Source organism: Malaclemys terrapin, chromosome 23 (genome assembly GCF_027887155.1).
Source record: "Malaclemys terrapin pileata isolate rMalTer1 chromosome 23, rMalTer1.hap1, whole genome shotgun sequence".
Taxonomy (NCBI): Eukaryota; Metazoa; Chordata; order Testudines; family Emydidae; genus Malaclemys; species Malaclemys terrapin.
Genome location: NC_071527.1, coordinates 14,963,499 through 14,989,295, shown reverse-complemented (window position 1 = coordinate 14,989,295; position 25,797 = coordinate 14,963,499). Strand labels below are relative to the sequence as shown.

Sequence of the window (25,797 nt, the reverse complement as noted above, 5' to 3'; positions counted from 1 at the left end):
CCCCCCCTCCCCCCATCTCCTGGGATGGTATCTCCCCTGCTGTTTGGATTGGACGCTTCCATTGCGCTAGGGTTCGGAAATCGGCCCGCCCAGCTCCCCTCCCCGGCCAGCAGCTAGCTGTGATTGGCCAGCGGGTCGGCGCGAGGTGCTGTGATTGGCTAATGGGCGCGGCGCTGCGCCTGCCTGCCCTCCCTCCCCGAGCGATAGGCCCCGGCTGCGCCCGGCCGGAGTTTGGTGGAGGGACGGGACCGGCGCTGTGGGGAGGCGGACGGGGTGAGTCAGGCCGGCAGGGGAGGAAGGTGCCCTAGAGCGGGGGAGTCCAGCTCGGAGGGGGGGTGGGAGTGAAGGGCGGGGCCCTAGGGAGGGGGATGGGAGGGGGAGGGTCCAGCTCGGGGTGGGGGTGCCCTAGGGAGGGGGATGGGAGGGGGAGGGTCCAGCTCTGGGTGGGGGTGGGAGAGGGGAAGGTGCCCTAGGGAGGGGGATGGGAGGAGGAGGGTCCAGCTCGGGGTGGGGGTGGGAGTGGGGAAGGTGCCCTAGGGAGGGGGATGGGAGGGGGAGGGTCCAGCTCTGAGTGGGGGTGGGGGTGGGAGTGGGGAAGGTGCCCTAGGGAGGGGGAGGGTCCAGCTCTGAGTGGGGGTGGGGGTGGGAGAGGGGAAGGTGCCCTAGGGAGGGGGATGGGAGGAGGAGGGTCCAGCTCGGGGTGGGGGTGGGGGTGGGGAAGGTGCCCTAGGGAGGGGGATGGGAGGGGGAGGGTCCAGCTCTGGGTGGGGGTGGGGGTGGGAGAGGGGAAGGTGCCCTAGGGAGGGGGATGGGAGGAGGAGGGTCCAGCTCGGGGTGGGGGTGGGAGTGGGGAAGGTGCCCTAGGGAGGGGGATGGGAGGGGGAGGGTCCAGCTCTGAGTGGGGGTGGGGGTGGGAGTGGGGAAGGTGCCCTAGGGAGGGGGATGGGAGGAGGAGGGTCCAGCTCTGAGTGGGGGTGGGAGTGGGGAAGGTGCCCTAGGGAGGGGGATGGGAGGGGGAGGGTCCAGCTCTGAGAGGGGGTGGGAGTGGGAGTGGGGAAGGTGCCCTAGGGAGGGGGAGGGTCCAGCTCTGAGAGGGGGAGGGAGTGGGAGTGGGGAAGGTGCCCTAGGGAGGGGGATGGGAGGGGGAGGAGGGTCCAGCTCTGAGTGGGGGTGGGGGTGGGAGTGGGGAAGGTGCCCTAGGGAGGGGGAGGGTCCAGCTCTGGGTGGGGGTGGGAGTGGGAGTGGGGAAGGTGCCCTAGGGAGGGGGATGGGAGGGGGAGGGTCCAGCTCTGAGAGGGGGTGGGAGTGGGAGTGGGGAAGGTGCCCTAGGGAGGGGGAGGGTCCAGCTCTGAGTGGGGGTGGGGGTGGGAGTGGGGAAGGTGCCCTAGGGAGGGGGATGGGAGGGGGAGGGTCCAGCTCTGGGTGGGGGTGGGGGTGGGAGAGGGGAAGGTGCCCTAGGGAGGGGGATGGGAGGAGGAGGGTCCAGCTCGGGGTGGGGGTGGGAGTGGGGAAGGTGCCCTAGGGAGGGGGATGGGAGGGGGAGGGTCCAGCTCTGAGTGGGGGTGGGGGTGGGAGTGGGGAAGGTGCCCTAGGGAGGGGGATGGGAGGAGGAGGGTCCAGCTCTGAGTGGGGGTGGGAGTGGGGAAGGTGCCCTAGGGAGGGGGATGGGAGGGGGAGGGTCCAGCTCTGAGAGGGGGTGGGAGTGGGAGTGGGGAAGGTGCCCTAGGGAGGGGGATGGGAGGGGGAGGGTCCAGCTCTGAGTGGGGGTGGGGGTGGGAGTGGGGAAGGTGCCCTAGGGAGGGGGAGGGTCCAGCTCTGAGAGGGGGTGGGAGTGGGAGTGGGGAAGGTGCCCTAGGGAGGGGGATGGGAGGGGGAGGGTCCAGCTCTGAGTGGGGGTGGGGGTGGGAGTGGGGAAGGTGCCCTAGGGAGGGGGAGGATCCAACTCTGAGGGGTGGGTGGGAGGGAGGGAGTGGGGAAGGTGCCCTAGGGAGGGGGAGGGTCCAGCTCTGGGTGGGGGTGGGAGTGGAGAAGGTGCCCTAGGGTGGGGGGAGGTGCCCTAGGGTGGGAGGGCCCAGCTCTGTGGGAGGAGAAGGGTGGCCTCAGCTTTGAGGGGGGATGGGAGGTGCCCTTGCTCCCGCGTTGAGAAGGGGATGCTGTTGCTGGGAATGGGGTTCCAGCTGGAGTGTGTTTGACGGGGCTCAAGCTCTGGGGGGGGGGTGTCATTACTGTGCCCTTGAGGGGGGTATGTGGTGTATTGGTGGCACAGAAGGAGGGGGGTGCCCCCTGTGGGGTTTATGCCACAGAGGGCCTTGGGGAGGGGCGGAGGCTCATGGTACGTGTGGCTCCGAAGTAGCGGGACTGGGAATAGTATAATAGCCACCGTATAAGGCTCCCTCCCCTTGTGCAAATGCATAGGGGTCCCAGCACTGCAGTCTTGTGTCGGCTACAATGCATGTTTGAGGTGATGGGCTGGCCTTGGAGACCAGGGACAACCGTTAAAGCAGGAAACTGGGTGCCAGGCCTCCTGGTTACGTTCCCAGTGCCATCACCAACTCCCTGTGTGACCAGGAAGTCTTGTTTGTACTCGATTTACCTATCTGGAAAATAGGGATAAAGAGACTCAGGAGCCTGGTGGGGTGAGTGAGGATTAATTGATGTCTGTCTGAAGTACTTTGAGTTCTGCTGATCAGAGATTCTAATATGGACATGGGCAGCTTGGAATCTCCAAATGCCTATGCAGAACAGGGGGTCGGGCAGCACCCTGCAAATTAGGTTTGGGTTTGGTTTAGTTTTTCCCCCCATGTGCAAGATCAAAAGGTCCTGACTTAAGTTCAAAATTTGCTGTGCAAAATCTACTGAAAATTCCCCTTGTTTGTTTGTCTATTTAGTATCTTTTAGCCTGGTCCTCCCTTTACCTTGTCCCATCTAATGATGGCAGGTGGTTAGAGTTTTGCAGAGGAGTCTCTGGCGCATAGTGTACCAACAGGAATTAACATCACCCTTTTAGGTGTTTGTTTCTCCGCTGAGTGTGACATGGGGCATGAGGGCAGCACCGTGAAGACACGCAAATGCTACAAAACAAAAGAAATAATCATTCCCAGTGTTGATCATCCCTCAAATGAGGTCAACAACCTCTACTGTCTGAGGAGTTGGGGAAACACATAGCAGCCTCTCTGCTACAGGTGGTAAACCACTGAATTAATTATCCCCCAAATCAAATCCCACCCCATGGTCATTCAGGCTCCCAAAGAATGGTAGGGAATGCTTTGGGTGGGTATGTTCACTGAAGGCAGGGGGTGCTGCTCCTTCCCCGTGTCTGCTATTAATGCTCTGCCGGATCACCTTATAATCTCTTGTCAGCCAGACTGGGGATTAGTTTTCTCTCACTGCCACAAGAAGGCATTAGGGACTGCTGGTGTTTGCAGCACTTGCAGTTTAGGCGGTGGGGGGGGGGGGGAGAGGTTTAGTAGAAGTTTGATGTGCGTGACTGAGCAGCAGTGCCCAGTCACTGAGTGCACAGAATTCCCTCTATAGCCATGAACAAAACTCTGTCATTTTTGCCCTTCAAATTCCAGAATTGCTAGGTGGTGCTGAATTAAGCCTCACATGAGAACTGGGAAGTATTGCTCTCCAATTTCAAAGGGGGAAAACGGAGGCACCTTTTGGGGGCATGTATGTGAGGGGAAAGTGACTTGCTCAGCATGTTAGGGTGGAACTGGGAATCTCTGAGATCTCCTGAGTCCCATGTCTATGCTTTAGCCACAAGATCAGTCAGGACATACAAACATGCACACAGTGCCCTACTTTTACTGGGCAATTTGAAAATCCTTATTTTTTCTCCCTTCCGATGTCTCCAGGCCCCGCACCCAGCTCTGTCACCGCAGAGAGGTCACTAGTCACAAGTTCCAGGGGCAGGAAACTGCTGCCACTTTAATGGGCAGCACCATTTGTTATCTCCTTCCATTTGGCAGCAGATAGCCTCAGACCCAGCAGCTTATTCATCTGAATTGTGAATCCTTCTTTGTTTTTTTTTTTTAAAACTTTGCACTAAAGTTCCAAATGCTCCTTAGCAATTCTGTATTTCCTTAGCAAACGCCCTGCAGTCTAGAAGGGAATAGCTTCACCCTCTGCTGAAAATGTAGCCACTTCTGTGGTGGAGCATAACAGTTGTTCAGCTGCTCACTCTATATGCAGACAAACAAAACAAGTGTCTATATAATGTTTTTATGGTATTAGCCTTTCAAAAGCTGGTCAAGATAGCTGCAAACAGAACTTTAGTTCCTCCCTAAATGCAAAGACAGGAATAGCTGTACAAGGAAGTTGTGGAGCAGATACTGGCAGTATTATCCTGCCTGCCCCACAACTGTAGGTTGTGTGTTAGACAAATAAGTGATCTGCCAGTTCTGGCAGGTGCAAAAGTTAGGCATAAAGAGGTAGCAGCCCTAAATTGATTTTATGTGAGTAATACTCTGAAGTTGAAACGTTAAAACAGGTGGTCGATTTATCTGGCCACTTGGGTCCTGTAAGAACTTGGCCTCCTGCATTTTTTGTTTGCTGCTCTTTAGAATAGTATGAGTGAGTTAGTTATGGTAGGCCTGGCCATAATAAGACAGGCGTTTAGTGCGGAGTCTGAATTTGTCTGAGCAGGGGGTCTCAGCTGTGTCTCAAGATCCCCAAAGGGGTGTGGTGCTAAATGGCTGTTTAGCACCAGGAAGTGAAGAACCATGTCCCATGAAACAAGGTTTAAAATGGGCAAAGAGGGTGAGGGTAAGTTCTGGCTCTGTGTCAGTGAGCGACACAGCGAGATAGGAAGCATAGAGCTGGAGGTGAAACTAGTAAGCAGAAGGAAGAGGAGGAGAGGGGGAAGGGAGGGAGTTGGGGGAAAGACCGATGTTGGCACAGAATAGGATATAAGGAGGATCCTGAGTGAGTTGGGCAGCTAGGGAGAGAACATGGATGTGGAGAAGTTCTACGGCATGAGCTGAATCCTCTCTTGGGGAGTGCCGTTAGGAGCTGTGGGTTCTGGGCTGGGTGAGGGGGATGGTGGGTGGTAGTTCTGGAGGCATCTTTCTGCCCTGGGTGATGCTGGGGATCCATTGGACTGAGCAGGTTCACGGCATGGAGTAATCACTGACAAGGTTGGCTGAGTTCCTCTGCCATTACACCCTTTGAGGAACGCCCTGTAGCCGGTTTCTCTGCTCTGAATCAGCCTGCCAGGGTGCGCTCCACCCTCATTCCAGAACAGAGACGTCGGAGGCTCCCGGGCTGGAAGGACTCCCGCCGAGGCTGCCCCTTCCTCCTCCATGTCCTTGCTTCAGGGGTTAGGGCACTCCTAGCCAGCAGCACCAGGATCATCAATCCTGCTGAGCCCCCCTGGAATCCGACTTCCCCTGGGAGTGTTCTTGGAGTGGAAGGGTCGGTATGTGTGTAGCTCTGTGGGCCTGGCGTGGATTTTCCTTTGTCTGGGAGGCAGTAGGGCTGGCATTTCCCTGTGGTTGGCTCTCTGCAGTACTCTGTCAGAGTCTCTGCTCGCCAGCAGGGCCTGTGGGTTTTACTTTGTTTCCAGGTGGCAACTACACTGTGTTTTGTTTTGTTTTTTTAAACCCTTCAGGGGTCAGGCCCGGTGGGTGTTTCCTGCCTCCACAGCAGCTCAGTCCTGAGGGGCAGGACTCGGGGGGGGGGGGGGAGTGTACTTTTCATTCTCTGCCCATACCCCACGACTTCATCTCCTGCAGCAGTAGGAATCGTGTGAACAGCCCCGCACCACTGGAGGGGCTTTGGTATCAGACATGCTGCTTCCCCTGTGTCGGCTAGTGGAGGGGAGATGCAGGGCCACTGCCAAGCCCTGAGATCGCTAGATGCTTACTCATTAGAGAGCTTTGTACTAAATGTGTTTCCAAAGCAGGCTAGAAATACCCATGACTGCTTCTCTCTCCATAACTTAGAGCTGTGTATGGGGTCTGGCAGGAGCTGCCACTTGACTGCTGGCTCCCAGCAGGAGAGCACTGATCTGGGGCTGTACAGTAGGACTTGGGGGAGGCAGGCAAGGGGCAGGAAGTTTCCAAAGCCGTCACTCCTCCTTTTTACATTATTCTGGTTAATTTTAAAAGTGGCTAAAGCTGTAGAGATGAATCAGAATTAAAATAGGCCTTGTCGCGCCACAAGCCTGACTCCCCTACCTGTCAGGCTCCCCGAGCTGGGGCTGGATTGGAGCTGATCCCTAGAGGAGGAATGCTGCATGTCCCATTCCCCAGATTCGCGCCCTCTGTCCTAAGGCTGGATTAGAGCTGATGTCCTAGAGGGGGATGGCCCATGACCCATTCCCTGACACCCTAGTCAGCCAGTACCGCTTGGCTTTTGTCGTTGATTCCACTGCCGGTTTCCTCCAGTCTTTCCCCTTTGCTTCCTGCAGGTCTCTCCCGTGGGTGACTGATACTCCCTGCTGTCTGGCCACTCCTCCCTCATGCCGCTCGGACTAGGCCGCCGGAAGAAGGCCCCTCCGCTGGTGGAGAATGAGGAGGCTGAGCCCATCCGTGGCAGCTTGGGTGGGGTGGAGGTGGGCAGTGGCGGCAGCGTGGCAGCCCTGCAGCCCGGCCTGCCACCGCCTCCTGCCAGCCTCCGCCCTCGACTGGTGTTCCACACTCAGCTGGCCCATGGCAGTCCCACTGGCAGGATTGAGGGCTTCACCAATGTCAAGGAGCTGTACAGCAAAATTGCAGAGGCTTTCAAGATCCCGCCAGTTGAGGTAGGCGCTGAGCACCCAGGCTGCAGGGTGGGGAGCTCGAAGAGGATGCCCTTCTGCATGGCAGCGCCTAGCCAGCCAGTGGGGTGGGCCCTTGGCGTTGGTGCCTTCTCTGGCTTCGTGGACCAGCACCCTGTGTCAGGCTGTGCTGTGCCCTTGGCTTTTTGCCAGTCAGTGACTCTGGGCTCAGTGGCTACATGCCCCCTGAGGTCTATGCCCAACTGGGCTGAGCCCAGTGGAGCTGGTGCTAGAATGCTGACATAGTGGTTTGAGCATTGGCCTGCTAAACCCAGGGTTGTGAGTTCAATCCTTGTGGGGGCCATTTAGGGATCTGGAGCAAAAAATCTGTCTGGGGATTGGTCCTGCTTTGAGCAGGGGGTTGCACTAGATGACCTCCTGAGATCCCTTCCAACCCTGATATTCTATGATTTAGGGAGACAAGGTGGGTGAGGTAATATGGGGCCTTCTCAGCAGAGATGCTGAGGGGCAGTGGGGGAAGCTGTGGTCCAGGGGTTCCTCACTCTGTATCTCTTCCCACCTCCTAGGTGATGTTCTGCACCTTAAACACCCACAAAGTGGACATGGACAAGCTGTTGGGTGGCCAGATCGGTCTGGAGGACTTCATCTTTGCACACACAAAGGGCCAGAGGAAGGAGGTGGAAGTCTTCAAGTCCGAGGAGGCCCTGGGCCTGACCATCACTGACAATGGAGCTGGCTACGCATTCATTAAGGTACAGATGACTGAGCTCTGCTCACACCATCCTAGAGCCCAGGAGGCCCTGTCACTGGCTAATTGTGCTGTGAGTGGGGTGCACAGTCTTAGAGGAGGCGTGCTCCTCCCAGACACACACTGTGGCGTCTTGTCTTGCTCCTTCCCTTCTTATCTGTCTGTCCATCCCCAGAAAGCTGCAGTGTGAGCCCCTGAGCACGAGCCATGCTATGGGTCTTACTGGGGGAGTAGAAACCCCAGCAGCAAACCTGATCACATGGAGCTCCTAGTCCCAGAGACTCTGTCTGAGCCATGTGAACAGTCCTACTGGACCAGACCACTGGTCCATCTAGCCCAGTATCCTGTCTTCCAACTGTGGCAGGTGCCAGATGCTTCAGAGGGCACAAACAGAACAGGGCAATTTTAAGTGATCCATTCCATCATCCGGTCTGAGCTTCTGGCAGTCAGAGGTTTAGGGACACCCAGAGCATGGGGTTGCATTCCTGACCATCTTGGCTCATAGCCATTGATGGACCTATCCTCCATGAAGTTATCGAGTTCTTTTTTTTGAACCCTGTATAGTTTTGGCCTTCGTGGCATCCCCTGGCAATGAGTTCCACAGGTTGACTGTGTGTTAACTTTGTTTTAAACAAGCTGCCTATTAATTTCATTGGGTGACACCTCGTTCTTGTGTTATGAGAAGGGGTAAATAACACTTCCCAATTCACTTTCTCCACACTGTTCATGATTTTATAGACCTCTATCATATCCTGCCTTAGTTGTCTCTTTTCTGAACAGTCCCAGTCTTTTTAATCTCTCCTCGTATAGAAGCTGTGCTATCCCCCAATAATGTTTGTTGCCCTTCTCTGTACCTTTCCCAATTCTAATATCTTCTTTGAGATGGGGCAACCATAAATGCGCCCAGTATTCAAGGTGTGGGAATACCGTGGATTTATATAGTTGCATTATATTTCCTGTCTTGTTTTCTGTCCCTTTCCTAATGGCTCCTAACATTCTTTTTAGCTTTTTTGACTGCCGCTGCACATTGAGCAGATGTTTTCAGAGAACTATCCATGATGACGCCAAGATCTTTCTTGAGTGGTAACAGCTAATTTAGACCCCAACATTTTGTATGTATAGTTGGAATTATGTTTTGCAATGTGCATTACTTTGCATTTATCAACATTGAATTTCATCTGCCATTTTGTTGCCCAGTCACCCAGTTTTGTGACATCCCTTTGTAACTCTTCACAGTCGGCTTTGGACTTAAAAAATTACTCAAGATCGTGATAATCTGCAAATTTTGCCACCTCACTGTTCAGTCCTTTTTCCAGATCATTTATGAATGTTGAACAGTACAGATCCTTGGGGGACCCTGCTATTTACCTTTTTTCATTGTGAAAAATGACCATTTATTTCTACCCTTTGTTTCGTATCTTTTAACCAGTTACTGATCCATGAGGGGACCTTGTCAAAGACTTTCTAAAAGATCAACTGGATCACTGTGGTCCACATGCTTATTGACCCTCTCAAAGAATTCTAACAGATTGGTGAAGCATGATTTTTCCTTTACAAAAGCCACGTTGACTGTTCCCTCATGTATCGTGTTCATCTGTGTCTGTTTTCAACCAGTTTGCCTGGTTGTGAAGTCCGGCTTACTGGCCTCTAATTGCTAGGATCGCCTCTGGAGCCTTTTTCAAAAATTGATGTCTCATTAGCTGTCCTCCAATTATCTGGTCCAGAGGCTGATTTAAGTGGCAGGTTACATATCACAGTTAGTTCTGCCATTTCATATTTGAGTTCCTTTAGAACTCCTGGATGAATCCCATCTGGTCCTGGTGTTTAATTTGTTCCAATAGCTCTTCAATTGACACCTCAGTCTGGGACAGGTCCTCAGATTTGTCCCTTACAAAGAATGGTTCAGGAGTGGGAATCTCCCTCACGTTCTCTGCAGTGTAGACTGATGCAAAGAATTCATTTAGCTTCTCTGCAATGGCTGTGTCTTCTTTGGGTGTGCCTTTAGCACCTCGATCGGCCAGTGGCCCCACTGATTGTTTGGCAGGCTTCCTGCTTCTGATGTACTTCAAACAATTTTTGCTGTTAGTTTTTGTGTCTTTTGCTAGTTGCTCTTCAAATTCATTTTTGGCCTTAATTCTACTTTTACACTTGACCTGATAACTTTTCTTTCTGTTTTCTTCAGTAGGATTTAACTTCCAATTTTTAAAGGATGCTTTTGGCCTCTAACTGCCTCTTTTACTCAGCTTACAGCTTTTCCTACTTCCCGTCCCCTGCTCTGATCCTAACCTCGCTTGGAGTCGTTCTCCTTTGGGGGAGCTAGGGGATCAGCGCACCCGTCCCTTCCTACCTGAGGCTGCCCTGGTCCTTTCTCCTGCCTTGTCACTTTCTCACATGCTCTGTGTCCTGGATGGTTTTCCCAGGTGCTAGGAGCTGCAGCAGTTCCCTCAGACTAAGAGACCCCTCTGTGCCCCCATAGCACAGTGAGAGTGACATCCCTGATCAGACTCTAAACCCCCAAGTAAATGAGAGAGGCCCAAACTAGTGGATCGGTTTGAAAGAACAGAGCAGGGTTGTGGTATTAGAGCACAAATCCTCTTTGGAATCTTACAAAAGATCCCCTGGTACTGTGGTGCATTCGCTAATTCTCAGCTAATGACATTCCCTAAGAAGCTCTAATCCCAGAGTCTAAATCACTGAAGCATGGCTGTTAAGCAGCTGCCGTGTTCCACCCAATAGGTGGCTGCATTTCAGCAGTGGTTGAAGGGACTCGTGTATAGACAGAGTCTCAAGTGCTCTGGGATCCTTCAGGGGGACGGGTACAAGGGAGCCTAATTAAATATTCTTGAGTTAATACACAAGATGTGTAGACTCTGCAGCAGCTCCAGCTGGTAAAACCAGAAGGGCTGTCCATCATCATGCCTCCTAATGCCATGATCTTTTGTCTCATGGTGTCATTTTGTTAGTGGGAGGCCTCGGGTTCCTAGGCCCTTCTGAAGAGATGTATGATTCCAAGGCCAGACGGGACCATTGTGATCTAGTCTGTCCTCCTGTGTATAACAGGCCAGAGAACTGCCCCGAAATAATCCCCAGAGCAGATCCTTTAGAGAAACGTCCAGTATTGACTTTAAAATGTTCAGTGATGGAGAATCCACCAGGATCCTTACTAAATTATTCCAAAGGTTAAATACACTCACTGTTAAAAATGTAACCTTTATTTCCAGTCTGAATTTTGTCTAGTTTCAACTTCCAGCTATTGCGTGGTGTTAGATCTTTCACTGCTATGCTGAAGAGCCCATGACCAAATATTTGTCCCCACGTAGGTAATTTACAGACTGTAATTAAGTCACCCATTAAGCTTATCTTTGTTAAGCAAATAGATTGAGTTCCTTGAGTCTGTCGCTATAAGGCAGGTTTTCTAATCCTCTAATCATTGTTGCAGCTCTTCCCTGCCCCCCTCTCCAATTTTTTGACTTCCTTCTTGAATTGTGGGCAGCAGAGCTGGACCCAGGATTCCAGCAGGGAGGGGTCACGCCAGTGCTAAATACAGAAGTAAAATAATCTCTCTACTCCTCCTCAAGATTCCCTTATTTATGCATCGCAGGATCGCGTGAGCCCTTTTGGCCACAATTTTGCACTGGGAGGTCATGTTTAGTTGATTATCCACCTTGACCCCCAAATCGTTTTCAGAGTCACTGTTTCCTAAGAGAGTCCCCCATTGTGTAAGTATGGCTTAAATTTTTTTTTGTTCTAAATATATTCATTTCGCCACATTAAAACACACAGTGCTTGCTTGAGATCAGTTTACCAAGTGATCCAGATCACTCTGTGATAATGACCTCTCCTCTTCATTATATGCCATTCCCCATTTTTTTTGTTATCTGCAAACTTTGTCAGTGATGATTTTGTTTTCTTCCAGGTCACTAATAAAAACATTAAACAATATAGGGCCAAGAACTGATCCCTGTGGGACCATACCAGAGCCACACCTGTTCGATGATGATTCCCCATGTACACTTGCATTTTGAGACCTATCAATTAGCCAGCTTTTAGTCCATTTAAAGTGTACCATATTAATTTTGTCATTCTAGTTTTTAAATCAAAATGTCATGTGGTACCAAGTCAGATACCTTAGACAGCTCAGTATATTATGTCAACACTATTACCTTTATCGACCAAACTTGTAATCTCATTTAAAAAACAAATCAAGATAGTTTCTTGATCTATTTTCCATAAACCCACGTTGATTGGCATTAATTATATTGTCTTCTTTTAATTCTTTATTAAGCAAATTCAATATCAACTGCTTCATTATCTTGCCCGGGATCGATGTCGACTGACGGGCATATAACTACCCATGTCACCCTTTACCCAGTCTTCTGAAATTTTGCTGGTCTTCCAAGACTTATTGAAAATCAACATTAACAGTGCAGCGAGTGTCTCAGCAGCTCTTTTAAAACTCTTGGATGCAAGTTATCTGGACCTGCTGATTTTAACATGTCTGACTTTAGTAGCTGCTGTTTTAACATTCTCCTGAGATACTAGTGCAGGGGAAAGAGTGTTATCCTATGATATGAATACATCATCTGTTTTTCCCCAAATACAGAACATAAATACTTGTTCTCTTGTGCCTTTTCTGCATTACTATTGATAATTCTATCATTTCCATCTAGTAAGAGACCAGTATCATTTAGAATTAGTTTTGTTCCTAATACACTAAAGAAAACTCCTTCTTGTCCTTAACTCTGCTGGCGATAGTCTCCTTGTGTCTCTTTTTTTTTTTCTTCCATTTTCAGTTTTCTACGGTTCCTAACTTCTGATTTATATTCCCTTTCTTTTCTCCTTTCTTCCATTTGTTACATTATTTCTTTATTTTTTTATAGCTGCCTTCGCTTCCCCACCAAAGCAGGTCATTTTCTAACCAATACAGTCTTTTCCCTCGATTGTGGCTTTTTGGCCATCTAGTAATGTTCTTAAACACACCCAGTCTTCCTCTCTGCTGATGTGGCTTATCATTCTTTTCAGCTTTGTGAAACCGGCCCTTCTAAAGCACCGAGTATTTATCTCCCTGATCTGGATTTCATTCTGTTTGTATTTTATAAATGTGATCAAATCCTGATCCCTGGTACATAAGTCACCATTAATGTTCTAAGGAAGGACCAAGCTTCAGCTGGGCAAAAATATGTGCGTGAGACTAACTGCAAAGGGAAGGCCCCGTGGCCTGATGGGAGCCAGGGGTCCTGGGTTCTGTTCCCTGCTCTGCTGACTCGCTCTGTGACCCCGGAGATGTCTGTGCTTCAGTCTCAATTGACCTGTCTTGTGGGGTTCTGGGCAGCTTTGCTGAATACAAAGGGTTGTGCACAACCCTGAGCTGAATGGTGGTAGAGCAGAGAAAGTACTGCTGTTCAGACTCTCTTATCTGGACGCTGCGGGGAGGAAACTGCCACTGAAACTGCCCCAGGACCTGCAGTGAGCCAACCGTCCTGTGTCTTGCTTGCAGAGGATCAAGGAAGGGAGCGTCATAGACCGGATCCAGGTCATCAATGTGGGCGACATGATTGAGTCCATCAATGGGCAGAGCCTCATCGGCTGCCGGCACTACGAGGTTGCCAAGATGCTCAAGGATCTGCCCAAAGGCCGCACCTTCACGCTGAAGCTAACAGAGCCCCGGAAGGCATTCGGTGAGTGAGCCCCACACACTGCCCTGGGCAGATGAGGCCACTGGCGGGCTCAGGATGGTTGGAGCATGAGGCCTGTCACCAGTCCCTGTGGTCACAAGTTGGTTCCACCTGACGTGTAAAACGAGCGCGGTGGGTCTCAGTCCAGGTCATAGTAGGGCAGGAGTCCCTGGCTAAGTAACTGGCTCCCCTTGTTGGCAGCCACAGCAGAAAGCATCAAACAGGCCACAGAGACTGAGCTCCCCCATCTCTCTAGAGGGGCTTGTTCCTGGGCGGGCGGGGAGGAGGGGCATGGCAGCAGGGGGCGGTATGTTTGCCATTGGCCCTGCTGAGACCTTCAGCCTCCAGGGCAATCAGTCCAGCACAGAACACGCTGGGCTTTGTTTTGCACGTTCTGTCCTTTCTCCTTCAGTGAGAAGCCGCATTGGGTGCTTATCTGAGAGCGTCTTTCATCTTAGCCCAAAGGCCCAAGCCCTGCTGGCTGCTGTGGGCACTAAGAGCCATTACCTTCTGTCCTACTCGGCCATTAAATGGGAGATGGGGAGGGGCTTTGCGTCAGGGTTTCACAATCTGTGGGTCGCCGGAATGTTTGAGGCCCGTGAGGTGGCTCTGGTCCCGTGGGTCTGGCTGGGCTCGCCTCCCTGGTGCCGCTGCTGCCAGGTGAGTGCAAGGTGGGCTCTGCAACCTCCTTCAGGGCCACCCCGGCCACTGTGCTGAGTCACCACAGGCCATCGACATTTACAAATGGGTCCTGAGCCAAAAAAAGGGTGAGACCCGCTGCTTGAGGTGCTGAGCGTGGGGTTTGATGACTTGTCCTGCGGCGTGGTGGCCAGCAGGTGGCACTGTAACCTCACTGCAGTTCCTAGCCATCTGACCTGTGCGGTGTAACCACAGGGTTGGCTGAGAGGTGGGGCAGTTCTGTTGCTTAATTTCAGGTTAGGGCTTTACCAGCCATGTTACTGCAGGGAAGCCTTCCTCGTACTGGGAGAGGGAAAAGGAGGCTTCTGCTGTTGAAGGCAAGTGGGATCTGGAGATTCCGGTAGCAGCTGAGCCTGCATGTGGGCCTTTAGGCAGCCGGCCTATAAAACTGCCCCATCTCTGCTTGGACTTGGGGTTAGGTGGCCCTGCCAAGGTATCTGCGAATTACCCCCTGTGTACTCAGTGATGAGAGGAGGCTGCTCACAGGACAAGTGGGAGGGGCTGGCTCTACCTTGCTGGTCTCTTTCCTCCCTCCCCCCCCCCCCCCCCGTCTCTATGGTGGCTTGAGGGAAGGGGTCTGTTCTCACGGTCCTAAATGTCACTAAGCAGACAGGCCTGTTTCAACCCCAGCAGCTGGCAAGGTGAAGGAGCTCTCCCTACTGATCCCTCAAAGCGCAGGGCTTTCTGCAGGGCTTTGAGTGGAGCCTGGGGGAAAGTGGGGTCCCCAGGATGGTGCTGAAGGCCGGGGGAGACAACTTGGTTCTGGGCTGGACTGCTCTAGCCCCTGTGCTTATTATCCAGCAGTGGCCTTGTCAGTGGCTCCCAACCGTACCCCAGGGATGGGGATTCCAGCTCTGTTCCGGGCAGACTGCCTCTGATCACGGTGCATCCTCGCCCTCTGCTGTGTGTGCAGCCTTCTCAGAGTCCTCAAATCCAGATTCCTTGGCTGCTGGTAGCATCTTTTCGACACTGCACTGAGCCCCGGGTTGGGGCAGTGTTGCTACCCTCACATTGCCCCAGATCACACAGCGAGGCAGCAGCAGTGTGGAAGTAGAACCCAGGAGTCCTGGTTTGCCAACCTTAACCACTAGGTGGCGCTCCCTCCCTGAGCGAGGGATAGAACCCAGGAGTCCTGGCTCCCAGTCACATCACGTTCCCTGCTGCTGGTGTCTCAGTTCATTCATCCGCAAGGCCAGCCTGCCACCACGAATTCCTTCCTCCTTAAGTGACTCACTGGCCTCTGATCTGGGAAGGAAGATCATTTTCCACTTGAAGTTATTTCCTCCTTGGCTTATGCTTCTCAGCCCGCGCACACGTCCCTGGTTCCTGGAATCTGGTAACTTCCTTCTCCCCTCCCTCTACCAGCTGCATATGTTCATCTCTGGCACCTTGGGAGCCTTGGCACCAGCATCCGTGCCGCTGCTCATTCCCTGCAGTTCGTTCCATGCTAATTAGTGACAGATCCTCTGCTTGTCTGTGGTGGAGAGAGACCAGGTGCCGATGCTCGCTGGCTCTTTGGCGAAGCCACCTGCCAATTGGGTGGCAGGCAAACCTGAGAATGCTAAGCTTAGCTCGGTCCTGCCAGCCCTGTGCTTTGCTGCCTGGACCCACAACTCACTGGTGGGTCAATCCAGCCTCATAACCTGCCCTGCCTTCCAGTGTGCACGGGACCCTCTGGACCAGGGGCCGCGGGAGGAAAAGCTCCACGCTGTTCCCTCAGAATGCGGGCTGCTAGAGCGCAGGGAGAGCTCTGCTAGCTGCCAAGAGTAGATGGTCTTTTCACCTCTGGAGCTGCCAGAGGGAGACGGAACTTGGGAGGGCCTGGGCAGATCTGGTAGCATCCAGCAGTGGGTGCACCCCAACATGGGTGTTCCAACCTGTTTGCGGGTCGTGCTTGATTCCAGGAGGGGGCAGGAATGTTCTGTGTTCCATCAGCCTGGCCCGCGGGACTGTGCGGCATCAGTGACGGGTCTTTCTCCCTGGGTGCACCCTTCCACCCGTGCCGCGTCCCCCTTACTGCTCTGGGCAGCTGTTTCCTGCCGAGGACCCAGATCACCAGCTCTTTGCACAAGCAGCCTCTTGTCCTCTGATCGAAGCAGGGAGGTGGGGGACTGGTTCATCCTGTGCTGGCCCTGGTCAGTTCCCACCTCTTGTAGAAACCCGCCGCAGAGGCATCCACCCGCTGGGCTCTGCGCCAGCCCTGGCGCTCAAGCCTGGAGTGCGCAGTGCTGGACGGACCGCTGTGAGAGCTGCTGATAGGGAAAGTGCTGGCTTCTGGGGAACAGCTCTAGGCCAGCTCGCTTGGGTTCTTCCCCTCTATGGGCAACCTGGAGCAGCCTCTTGTGTTAATCTCTCTCGCTGGCTATTTCTAGCTCCTGGGCTAAGTGGCTGTTATCTCCCCCATTCAGAGTGTTCAGGACCTTCCCTGTGATCTGGGGAGGGGCCAGCGCCCTGCCCCAGCTGGGGAGACCCTAATCACAGCATTCCCTCAATGCTCTTGAGTGAGACTAATGTACAGGCAGCATGGCTGTGCCCACGCCCCTCAGTCCTCTTTGCAGCACCTCTCACCTTCTCCCCGCACACAGCTCTGGCGCTACCCTCAGCCCCCCCTGCTTCTCCAGCCCTGCTGCTACTCCTCAGCTCAGCTGGTGCCCCTCAGCCCCCATCCGCAGATGCCCTGGGCTCCCCCCCCCAGCCCTGCTGGTGCACCTCAACATCCTCACACAGAGCTCTGCCAATATCACCTGACTCAGAGACCCCCTGTTTCTCTAGCCGTGGCCCCTCCCCCCCCAGCTCTGCCAGTGCCCCTGCTATTCCAGTCTTGCACTTATTAGTCGATGTTGGTCATGTGACCTCCTGCGGCTCCTGTGGTCTCCGTGCTTTGCCAGCGACTGGAGTCTTGGCGCAGACATGCCCTGCTCTCCCCTCCCATGCAGCCCTTGCGCCCTGTCCTGCCCGCTGCTATGCTGTGGCATGACTGGAAAGGCTGTTCTTTCTCTTGGCTGCAAGCTCTAGGGCAGAGGCCAGAACCCCAGCCTCCCCATGTGGGGCAAACAGCTCCTCCCTGTCTGAAAGGAGCCAAGCTTTCCTGGAAAGGCAGGGTAGTGCCTCTGCATTCCCAGTTTAACACCGCCACCCCCTCCCAGCTTTGGGGGGAGTGCGGGGGATGACAGGAAGCCTCAGAAATGCCAGTGCCAGGAACACCTGGAGCTCCATCCCCACTACGAGCCAAGCCCACGTTCCCGTTAGCAGAGGCAGAACAACTGGGCTTCTGTGCTGGGGCCAGGCTAGTCTTTCTCAGTGCTGTTCCCTGCCCTGTGAGGGCTCTAACGGGGGGGCTGAGGCAGGCTGACCTGGGGGCCAGTGACCGCTCTTCCCATGGCTTCTGGATCAGTGATTCTCTCTGTATGTTGGGGGGGGAATAGAGGCAGGGGTGAACATGGGCCGGTACGGTGTACCGGTAAGAAGTGGTCGCTGGTACCAGCCCATATGCAGCCAATGTGCTGCCCCTTGCCCTCCCCCCCCCCCCCCCTTTCGGTGGCCCTGCCAGTAGGCTCCCTACCACCAGGGAGGACGTAAAAGGGGCAGCTGCCCTGGGGCCTGGCTATTTAAAAGAGCCCAGGGTTCCCGGCCCCTGCTACCGCGGCAGCATCCGGAGCCCCGGGGCCCTTTTAAATCGCTACCGGAGCCCCAGGCGGCACGAGCCAGGCAGTACAGATGGGCTGGCTGTTGGAGACTGATCCCCAGCCCCGCCCCTTCCGCCCAAGGGCCCTGCCCCTTCCGGGGGCCTGGAGCCGGGCCCCCATATTGGTAAATCTTTTGTGTTACTTTCACCCCTGAATGGGGTGTGTGTGTGTGTGTGTGTATGTATGGGGGGTGGGGTCTGAATAGCCCCCCCACGATAGCCCCAAAAGGGAAAAATCCTCCGTATCTTTTGGCCCAGAACAATCTCCAACCAAGATCTATTGACACAGTGCAGCCAAGAGGATCTGAGCACCATCATTGCCAGGAGGTGTTGGAGACTGATGGGTCATGTGCTTCGGATGGGAACTGATTCCATCACCAGAGTAGCAATAAGATGGACACCTGAAGGCCAGCAAAAACGAGGCCACCCAAAAACAACCTGGCGAAGAGCTGTGGAAGCCAAGCTGAAAAACCTGGGGCACAGCTGGGGAACCACCGAAAGACTTGCCAGAAACAGACAGGAGTGGAGGCGCTTCGTCACAGCCCTAAACGCCAGAGGCGTAATAGGAACATGATGATGATGATGATGGCCCCTCCCTATCACCCTGCCCTCCGGGTGTATGGTAGCCGGGCTTCCCAGGGATGTTAATGGCATTCAGCATCCACCCAGCAGAACAGTGGCTGCTGCGGCCAGCGCGCTGCTCAGTGCGTGGGGCTGCTGGGACAGTGGCTGTGTGGGGACCCAAGGGGTTATGCAGGCTCTGGGCCAATCGCTTTTTGCACCATCTCTGGCCCTAGTGTAGATGGGGGCTGGAGGTCTCGTGATTTGTGATCGGTTGGGAGCCTGCCTGTGGGCTTTGGCCTGGCGTCGGTGCATGAGGCACACACGCGGCAGGGTGGGGTGCCTGCCTGCCACGCCATCCTCTGATTGCGGCTCCAGCCCAAACATGTTGATGTGGCTGGAGGCTATTTGTGTCTGAGTCCAGGGCCTTTCCCTCTCCCGCAGCCCGTACTGTGCTAACCACACTGGGAGCGGGCAGGGTGTCATGGCTTCTCCAGCCCAGCTGCTGCTGCTCCAAGGAGTCCTCCTTGGAACCTGGGGAGGGAAGCAGCGTTTTCCATAGCAGACAGACCCTGGTGTGTGCTTGGAGGGGCAGGGAGCAGCTGCTAGGGCCAGCGCCAGAGAGCTGGGGAACAGGTGCATGAGGACTGTCAATATCCAAGCAGTGCGTGCCCCCATGAAACTCCTGTACCCCAATGCACCAGGCAGAGCAGTGCTAGCCACCTTACAAGCAGTCGGGGGAGCCTGTAACCTCTAGTGCTAAGGGATCCATGCCCCCTGCAGGGCCACGGGATCCCCTCTTGGAGGTAGAGTCCTAGGAGGAGTTGCATATGGCCCCCGGTCTATATCTGGTCCTCTTGAGAGACTTGTGACCCTTGGACACATTGTCCACAGTATCTGCTTCCCTCCTCTTAAAAATCCCCCCAAAGGGGGTTCTAGCTCTCTTGTGACTGCTGGCTGCCTCTGCTGACAGCCTGAGACTACGGCTAATAGGGTGCAGGGGAGTGCTCACTCCTCAGTCTCCCGGTGGTGGTGTCTGCAACGGCCAGCCCTGGCATTTCTGTCTCCGCGCTAACTTTCAGCGGTGGAGGCGGAGTGGGACTGGGGGGCTGGGGGAAGAAGAGGGAGAGAAGCAGAGAGCGGAGGATGGGGACAGGAGAGAAGCCCAGGGCAGAGCGTTTCTCGCTGAACATGGCAATCAAGTACTGAATATACAATCCCCAACGGTGCAGTTGCCACAGAGGCCAGACTGGCCCCGTCCCTCCCAGTGCCGCCAGCGGGAGATCTGTAGATCAAGGGAAGAAGTGACTCCAAAATGAATGCCCTGGGCCAGAACTGAACGTGGCATTCTGCCTTCCGCACTGAATGAGCGATGCATCAGCCCTAGAGCAGGGGCGCGTCTGCCTCAGCTTGCTCCCCTCGCCTGGACGTGGGAGGGTGAATAACAAATTTCCCCCGTGCGTCCTGGCAGCAGTGCACCCACAGAGTCGTCTGGGCTTGAATCTGCTGCAGAACTTTGTTTTTAAAGGGGGCAATGGGGGAGGGGAAAACTAAAGTCTCTGGAAGGGTTTCTTCACAGCCACGGCTGTCGAGCCTACCCGCTAGCAGGGACATCTGCCTGAGTCTGCAGGCAGCCTGACACGGGAGCTCGTTTGTCGCCGCCGTCTAACGAGGACACTGCAATAGTTACCGGTCTCACTGCTGCTCGCTTTGGCAGACTCATCGGGCTGGCCATTGGCCGCAGCAGCGGAGAACCGGGTAGCAGGAGCCAGCCCTTGCTGAGGTTTGGACTGAGGAGTTCAGGCCTTCCCCTGCTCCACTTTACTGTCCCCTCTGCCCGAAGGGCGTGGGGAGGTGGAAAAGTGGCATAGCACCTGCTGCCTCGGAAAGCTTTGCCTGGACAGCTGTGTGCAGGCAGCCCATGGGGAGTGAGGGCAGCATGACGTGGAATGGAATGCAGAAATAAACAGGGGCTCCTGCACCGGCGTGTACATCCTGCTGTATTGGGATGGGGCAGTGAAGTGCAGGGAGCCCCGTTGCTGCATGTGTCCCCATCTTCCTCCTCCCCCCCCCCCCCCCCCCAGCTGCCGTCCCTCGCCCTCTGGCTCAGCACATCCAGGGCCTCTCATCCCATTTCTGAAGGACAAACTGCAAGTGAAGCAGACTCTGAAGTGCCTAGGACAAGACGGGACCTCCAGCACCCTGCGAGTGGAGCCCCTCTTGGATAATTCTTGCCCTGCACCTGCCCCAGCATCTGTGCTCCGCACATAGGATCTCTGCTCCCATGGCCGGCACCCCAGCTGCATGGCCTCCGCCTCCAGACAGTTCTAACCAGCAAGAAAGCGGGGGCCCCCAGGCTGCCCCACCGCCCTTGGGCACCTCCTTGGCACAGCAGTTGGGCTGTGGGAATGTCATTGAGGGGCAGAGAGGAGCCCATGGCTAGCACGAAGCAATGGATCCAGGGGGCTGGTAGGAAAAGGAAAGCAGCCCGCCATGCTCCAGTGCCCCCTCTGGCAGGGACTGAGCAACACACAGCCCTGTGTCTGGGCATTTATACCATACTCCTGCTGCCATCTGTGTCTGGCGTGGGCGTTTTAGGGAATGGGCTCGGGCCCCCCTCCCCTGTACGCCAGAAGCAGGAAAGTGGCTGATCAGATGAGATTTTCCCAGATTATTTTTACGCCATGGGACTGTGGGAAACGTCAGTGGGGCTGGATCTCCATGGCTCTGTGCCCCCGGCACACAGTAACGACTGGCTGGAGAGGCGCATCACAGGCAGCTGCTGTTGTAACTGGCCTGAGAAGGGAGTGTATTTTGGAAACCCAGCAGCTGGGTTGGTTGTCCCGTGAGGGTTTTAATGGGATGATGCTGAAGCGGCTCTGTCCCTCGTGGGGAGAGGAAACAGTGTGACCAGTGCCCTGTATCAGCTCGAGGGGACGGGGCTGTCTAGGAAAACGCTGGCCGCTCCGGAAGTGCATTGGGAACAGAGGTCCCTGCAGGCGTGGGAGCTGCTGCAGGATGGACCACGGCTTCCCTGGGGATTCCAGGCTGCCCAAGGGCAGGAAGAAACCGGTTACGTACTGGAGGAAAGAGGAGCTTGTGGGATCCCGCAATGCTGTTGGCAAGAACTAGACCGACCCACGGGACAGAGAGGCCTGGAGGTTTCATGAGGCTTGTACCCAGAGCCAGGGAGAGAATCCAGGAGTCCTGCCTCTCTTTGCTTCTACTAAACTCTCTCCTGTTTTAATCAGCTGCCCGTGATGGCAGGGCCGTACCAACTGCATTTTGAAAGCTGCCCTCTGAAGGCAGTTCACATACCTCTGTGGGAGGGACTTGGTTTTTCAAAGCTGAGGTGGAACATGTCCTTAACTTAGTTCTGTGCTGCTATGAAACCTTCCCGGCCGTTAGATCCAATCCCAGGGGGTTACAGGTGCAGGGAGCGCCTGGACCAGTGCATTGAAGAGAACACTGGACGGCGAGAAACCCGCAGAGGGCAGGAACCACTCGGCGCTGCCAGCGCCCAGCGTCCTGCTCTCCAAATAGAGCTGCTGAGGTTGAGCGAACCCCGATTTCTGCCCGTTCCCTCCCAGCACGGATCCAGCCAGGGACTCTGAGCTCAAACTCATTCACTGCCGACGGCAGAGCGGGAGCAAGAGGCATGTGCATGGGGAGGTAGGAAGATCCAGGCAGAGGAGTAGGTCAGCGGGACCCCAGATTCTCAGTCCTGCCAGAGCCGGCACATCCCTCTGCTGTAGAGTATGGAGACCTGACCCTCCACGGGCTGCGCTGCCTCGGCTAACGGAGGTTCTCGCACTGCGCCCATTGCCTTGGGCCCTGCGCGTGACTGCCAGGGACCCCTTCTCTGGTCCCACACGCTGGTCTCCATGTGCCTTTGCTGTCCCGTGTTGTCAGACTGATGCAGTCGAGTCCCGTGTGTCCGAGCCCCAGTCTGTGGGAACCAGCCGCGGAGGGGAAGGCAGCCCACAGCTTCCTGGGATGGATGTTACTGCAAACAGCCCTGAGTCCCAACATGCAGCATCTTCACCTTGCCGTCCCAGCCCCCGGGCTCCCCACGCAGCTCTGCTGCTGGCCCCTGTGCATAGCCCCCGGCCAGCCCAGCCCCCGGCTCCCCGCACAGCTCTGCCGCTGGCCCCTGCCCATAGCCCCCGGCCAGCCCAGCCCCCGGCTCCCCGCACAGCTCTGCCCCCGGCCGTCCCAGCCCTGGGCTCCCTGCACAGCTCTGCTGCTGGACCCCCCAATCCCAACTCCCAGCTATTCCAGCCCTGGGCTCCCTTCCCCCAGCTCCGCTGGTGCCCCTCAATCCCAGCCCCCAGCTATGCACACACACTGAGCTGTGATTGAGGCGTCAGCACAACACGCACTACCCCGGCCCTAGCTGCCTCCCAAGAACACCCTGCCTGTTGTACCCAGGTGGTGGTGTCTGATATCTGGCCCCACCTCCTGCTAGAGTGTGGCTGTTAATTTGGCTGCACCGGTGCCCTGGGCTGGCTGCTGGGATTCTGGGCTGCGAAGCCAGCATGTGACTGCCCCACCTCTGGCATGGTCTCACTGGGTCGTCCCTTGCTGTGTTTCAGATATGATCAGCCAGCGGGCCGCAGGGGGCAAGCACAACAGTAGCTCCCAGCTGGGCACTGGCAGAGGGACCCTACGGCTACGGGCCAAGGGACCGGCCACCGTGGAGGAGCAGGTAGGTGCCAGCCCTGGGGAGCTTCCCCTGACAGCCCTCGGGAGCCCTTTGAATGTTCGCTTGGGTCCTGACCTCTTCCCCGAGGGAACTGAGAGTGGGGAGCCAGAGCAGAATGAGAGGGGAGCTGAGGTCCCAGCTGTCCCAAGATTGGGGAGGGGACAGGTCCTCCATATGGGGCCACTCCCCCCACTACGATCCTTGTACTGCACCTGCTTCCCAGTCTTCTCCCACAGCCCTGACGATGCCCCTCAATCCTCACCTGCAGCCCCCTGCTATCCCAGCCCTGGCCCCCAACACCCACACCTCTCTGCCGAGGAATGGGGAGGGTTGGAAGAGGGGTGCCCCTCTTTTCCCATGGTTCTTGGCCGGGGGGTGAGTGGGAGGGGGTCTATATTTTTGCCTCCATCTCCTGCTCAGCAGCTCTCCTGCCCCCCCAGCTGTCTGCGTTTGAGGAGAGGGCGATTGAGAAGGTGGACGACCTGCTGGAGAGCTACATGGGCATCCGCGACACGGAGCTGGGTGAGTCTCCTACCGAGCAGCCCCCAAGTCACCCCGGGGCTGGGTGCCCAAAGCATCGGGGTGTTGAGGGAAGGGCTGTGTCATGGTCAGCCAGCGTAGGAATCCTTGCTGGGCAGCGTGGGAGCTCCCTCTGCTGGGAGAGGCCCAGGCTGATGTAGCTGGGAGCACCCCCCACAGCCAACGCTCCTCCCCTGCTCCCTACAGTGCCCCCTGCTGGGAGCTCCCCCACAGCCAACGCTCCTCCCCTGCTCCCTACAGTGCCCCCTGCTGGGAGCTCCCCCACAGCCAGCGCTCCTGCCCCGCCTCCTGCAGCAACCCCGGCTGGGACTGGAGTAGCTGGACGTTCCCCAGCAGTTAAGTGCAAGCCCTGCTGTTAGTGGCCTGCTACATCCCTCATGTGCAGCATTTAGTGTGAGGAGAGAAGTCTCCCCTCTCTGAGAGGTGAGCAGGGCTCTCCCAGGGCACACAGCAGCATTTCTGGGGTTAGTGAGGCAGTGGCAGAGACAGGCTTGTCAGTGTGTTCTGGGAAGCAGGGCTGGGCAGAGAAAGCGAATCAGCCCTTCAGCTCACAGGCCTCCCAGCTGCCATGCCTCCTTGGCCAGGGCTGTGGGCAAGAGCAGCGTGTTGGCGCTGGCAGTGCTGGGGCTCAGGGCGTCTATTACTCCTGGCAATGGCATGGCAGTGCTGTCGTGATGCGCGAAGCATTGGCACTGTTGGTGGGAGAAGTGGGATAGCACTAGGGCTGGCATGTCCTGCCCCAGGTAACATGGCAGTGAATGCTCCTCCCTCCCCCTCAAGCCCATCTCTGCTCTCTGTAGCTGCCACCATGGTAGAGCTGGGGAAGGACAAGCGGAACCCGGATGAGTTCGCGGAGGCGCTCGATGAGCGGCTGGGTGACTTCGCCTTCCCCGACGAGTTCGTCTTTGACGTGTGGGGCGCCATTGGGGATGCCAAGGTTGGGCGCTACTAAGACTCTGCGGGCCTGCCCTGCTCTGCCCACCCTGGATCTGCTGTGCCCTTGGGCTGGGCAAGGGAGTGCTGGGTTGCTGCCCTCATGTGGACCAGGGGGTAAGGGATACACCACGGGCCTGGCTCTGTGCCTGGCTCCAGCACTGCTGTGGCAAAAACTCCAGCTCCGGCTCCTCGCCCCTCCCCTTCACCTAGGGCCCTGGGTGTACTTCTCTATGGCCAGCCCTTCCTGACTGTACCTGGAGCCGCATGGGAGCCAGGCTCTGGGCTCTTCTCCTCTCTCCCCCCAGTACTAGAGGCGGCGGAGGGGACAGCTGCTGGGCATAATCAAGCAATAAGCTGAGCCATTGTGTGCCCCTGCCGAAGGCTGCAGGGAGGTGGGGACTGGCCAGGCCCTTGGGGTGCTCCCTCCCCAGTCCCGGGGGGCAGCAGGGGAGTGAGGGGGGCCAGCTGCACTGCTCCCTGGGGTGGAACAGGGTGTGTCCTGGCACCTGCAGGGCCTGGCACCCCTCTTCAGTCATCAGGGTAACCTCCTGGCCGCTGCTGGGGCGTCCCTCGACTGTACCTCTGCCTGGGCGTAGCCTCCTGCCGGGCAGTAACCCCGGTGCCTTGAAACTAACCCCGGTGCCTGTGTTCCACGTGTGGGTGTTTGCCAGCAGAGGCCCCCATGCCCGTATGGTACACCTACCCCGCTGCCTGTCAGCACCCATCTAACCACTAACGGGAGCGAGGCCGCCCAGGGCGGGCTGCGGATGGCAGAGTGCCCGCAACAGCCTGCTCGCTCCTCCCGAGCTCACTCCAGCCCCCCGCCCTGCTGCTCTGTTGGTACTGTACTGCCCTCTCCCTTCACCTGCTTTAATCCTTCTTCCTCCCGCCATGGAGCCCTGGGCAGCGAGGGGCTGGCAGGGGCAGGCAGCATGTGGGGCTGCAACCCCGAGCAATGCTGAGATCCCTTGTTCCCCTCAAAGGCAGCATGAGAGTGGGAGCTGCTGCTAACTCGAGGGGAGACAGCTCACTCCCATCCCCTCACCCTGCTCCCCTTGTTATCTCCCCCCCCCCCCCCCCCCCCCCCCCCCCCCCGAAAGGAATCAACAGCCTCCAATGCTCCCCCTGGCCAGAGTTCCTGTCCCCCACTGCGCCCCCTGCTGACAGAAGCTGTCTAGTGCATTCAGGCTCTGTCACAGCTGAGCGCCATTGCCCTGGGACCCCGCCTCCGCTTACCTGCTGCCAGAAAGGCCCTGCCCCACCTACCACAGTGGAATAGCCCCAGGGCCCAGGCTGGGGTCTGCTCCTGCCCTGCAGGGAGGGTGGGCCGGGGGGTGGATCCCTGCTCCAGCCCCAGACCCACAGGGGGCAGCAGCAGCATTCCCCTGGAGCAGCTCGGGAATGACTGGGCGGCTCTTGTCACGCGTCTGTTCCTGAGGCTGGAGCCCTGCGCTCCCCTGGCTGTGCTGTTCACACCCCACATTCACAGCAGCTGGTCTCTGCTCCTGGCTTGCAGGCGGTGGGTGA

General features: G+C 56.2%; 1 protein-coding gene across 4 annotated transcripts; it reads left to right on the top strand.

Moving 5' to 3' along the window:
• Positions 1-207: 207 nt before the first annotated feature.
• Positions 208-25,341, top strand: GIPC1 (GIPC PDZ domain containing family member 1). 4 transcript variants are annotated; one of them, XM_054012501.1, is made up of 7 exons: positions 208-273; positions 6,413-6,745; positions 7,288-7,473; positions 12,967-13,147; positions 22,685-22,797; positions 23,235-23,316; positions 24,135-25,341. In XM_054012501.1, exons 2-7 carry the CDS (start codon positions 6,464-6,466, stop codon positions 24,284-24,286), a joined length of 996 nt encoding a protein of 331 aa, XP_053868476.1. In that variant the 5' UTR covers positions 208-273; positions 6,413-6,463; the 3' UTR covers positions 24,287-25,341. The 4 variants fall into 4 exon arrangements, with proteins under 4 accessions (XP_053868476.1, XP_053868479.1, XP_053868478.1 ...); XM_054012504.1 differs by lacking the exon at positions 208-273 and adding an exon at positions 2,391-2,636; XM_054012503.1 differs by lacking the exon at positions 208-273 and adding an exon at positions 5,142-5,415.
• Positions 25,342-25,797: the final 456 nt, after the last annotated feature.

Excerpts from the sequence above, each read along its gene's own strand:
- GIPC1 (XM_054012501.1), top strand. The coding sequence starts at position 6,464 with ATGCCGCTCGGACTAGGCCGCCGGAAGAAGGCCCCTCCGCTGGTGGAG. Across the intron at positions 6,746-7,287 it reads TCAAGATCCCGCCAGTTGAG|GTGATGTTCTGCACCTTAAA; the intron begins GTAGGCGCTGAG and ends CCCACCTCCTAG. Across the intron at positions 23,317-24,134 it reads CATCCGCGACACGGAGCTGG|CTGCCACCATGGTAGAGCTG; the intron begins GTGAGTCTCCTA and ends TGCTCTCTGTAG.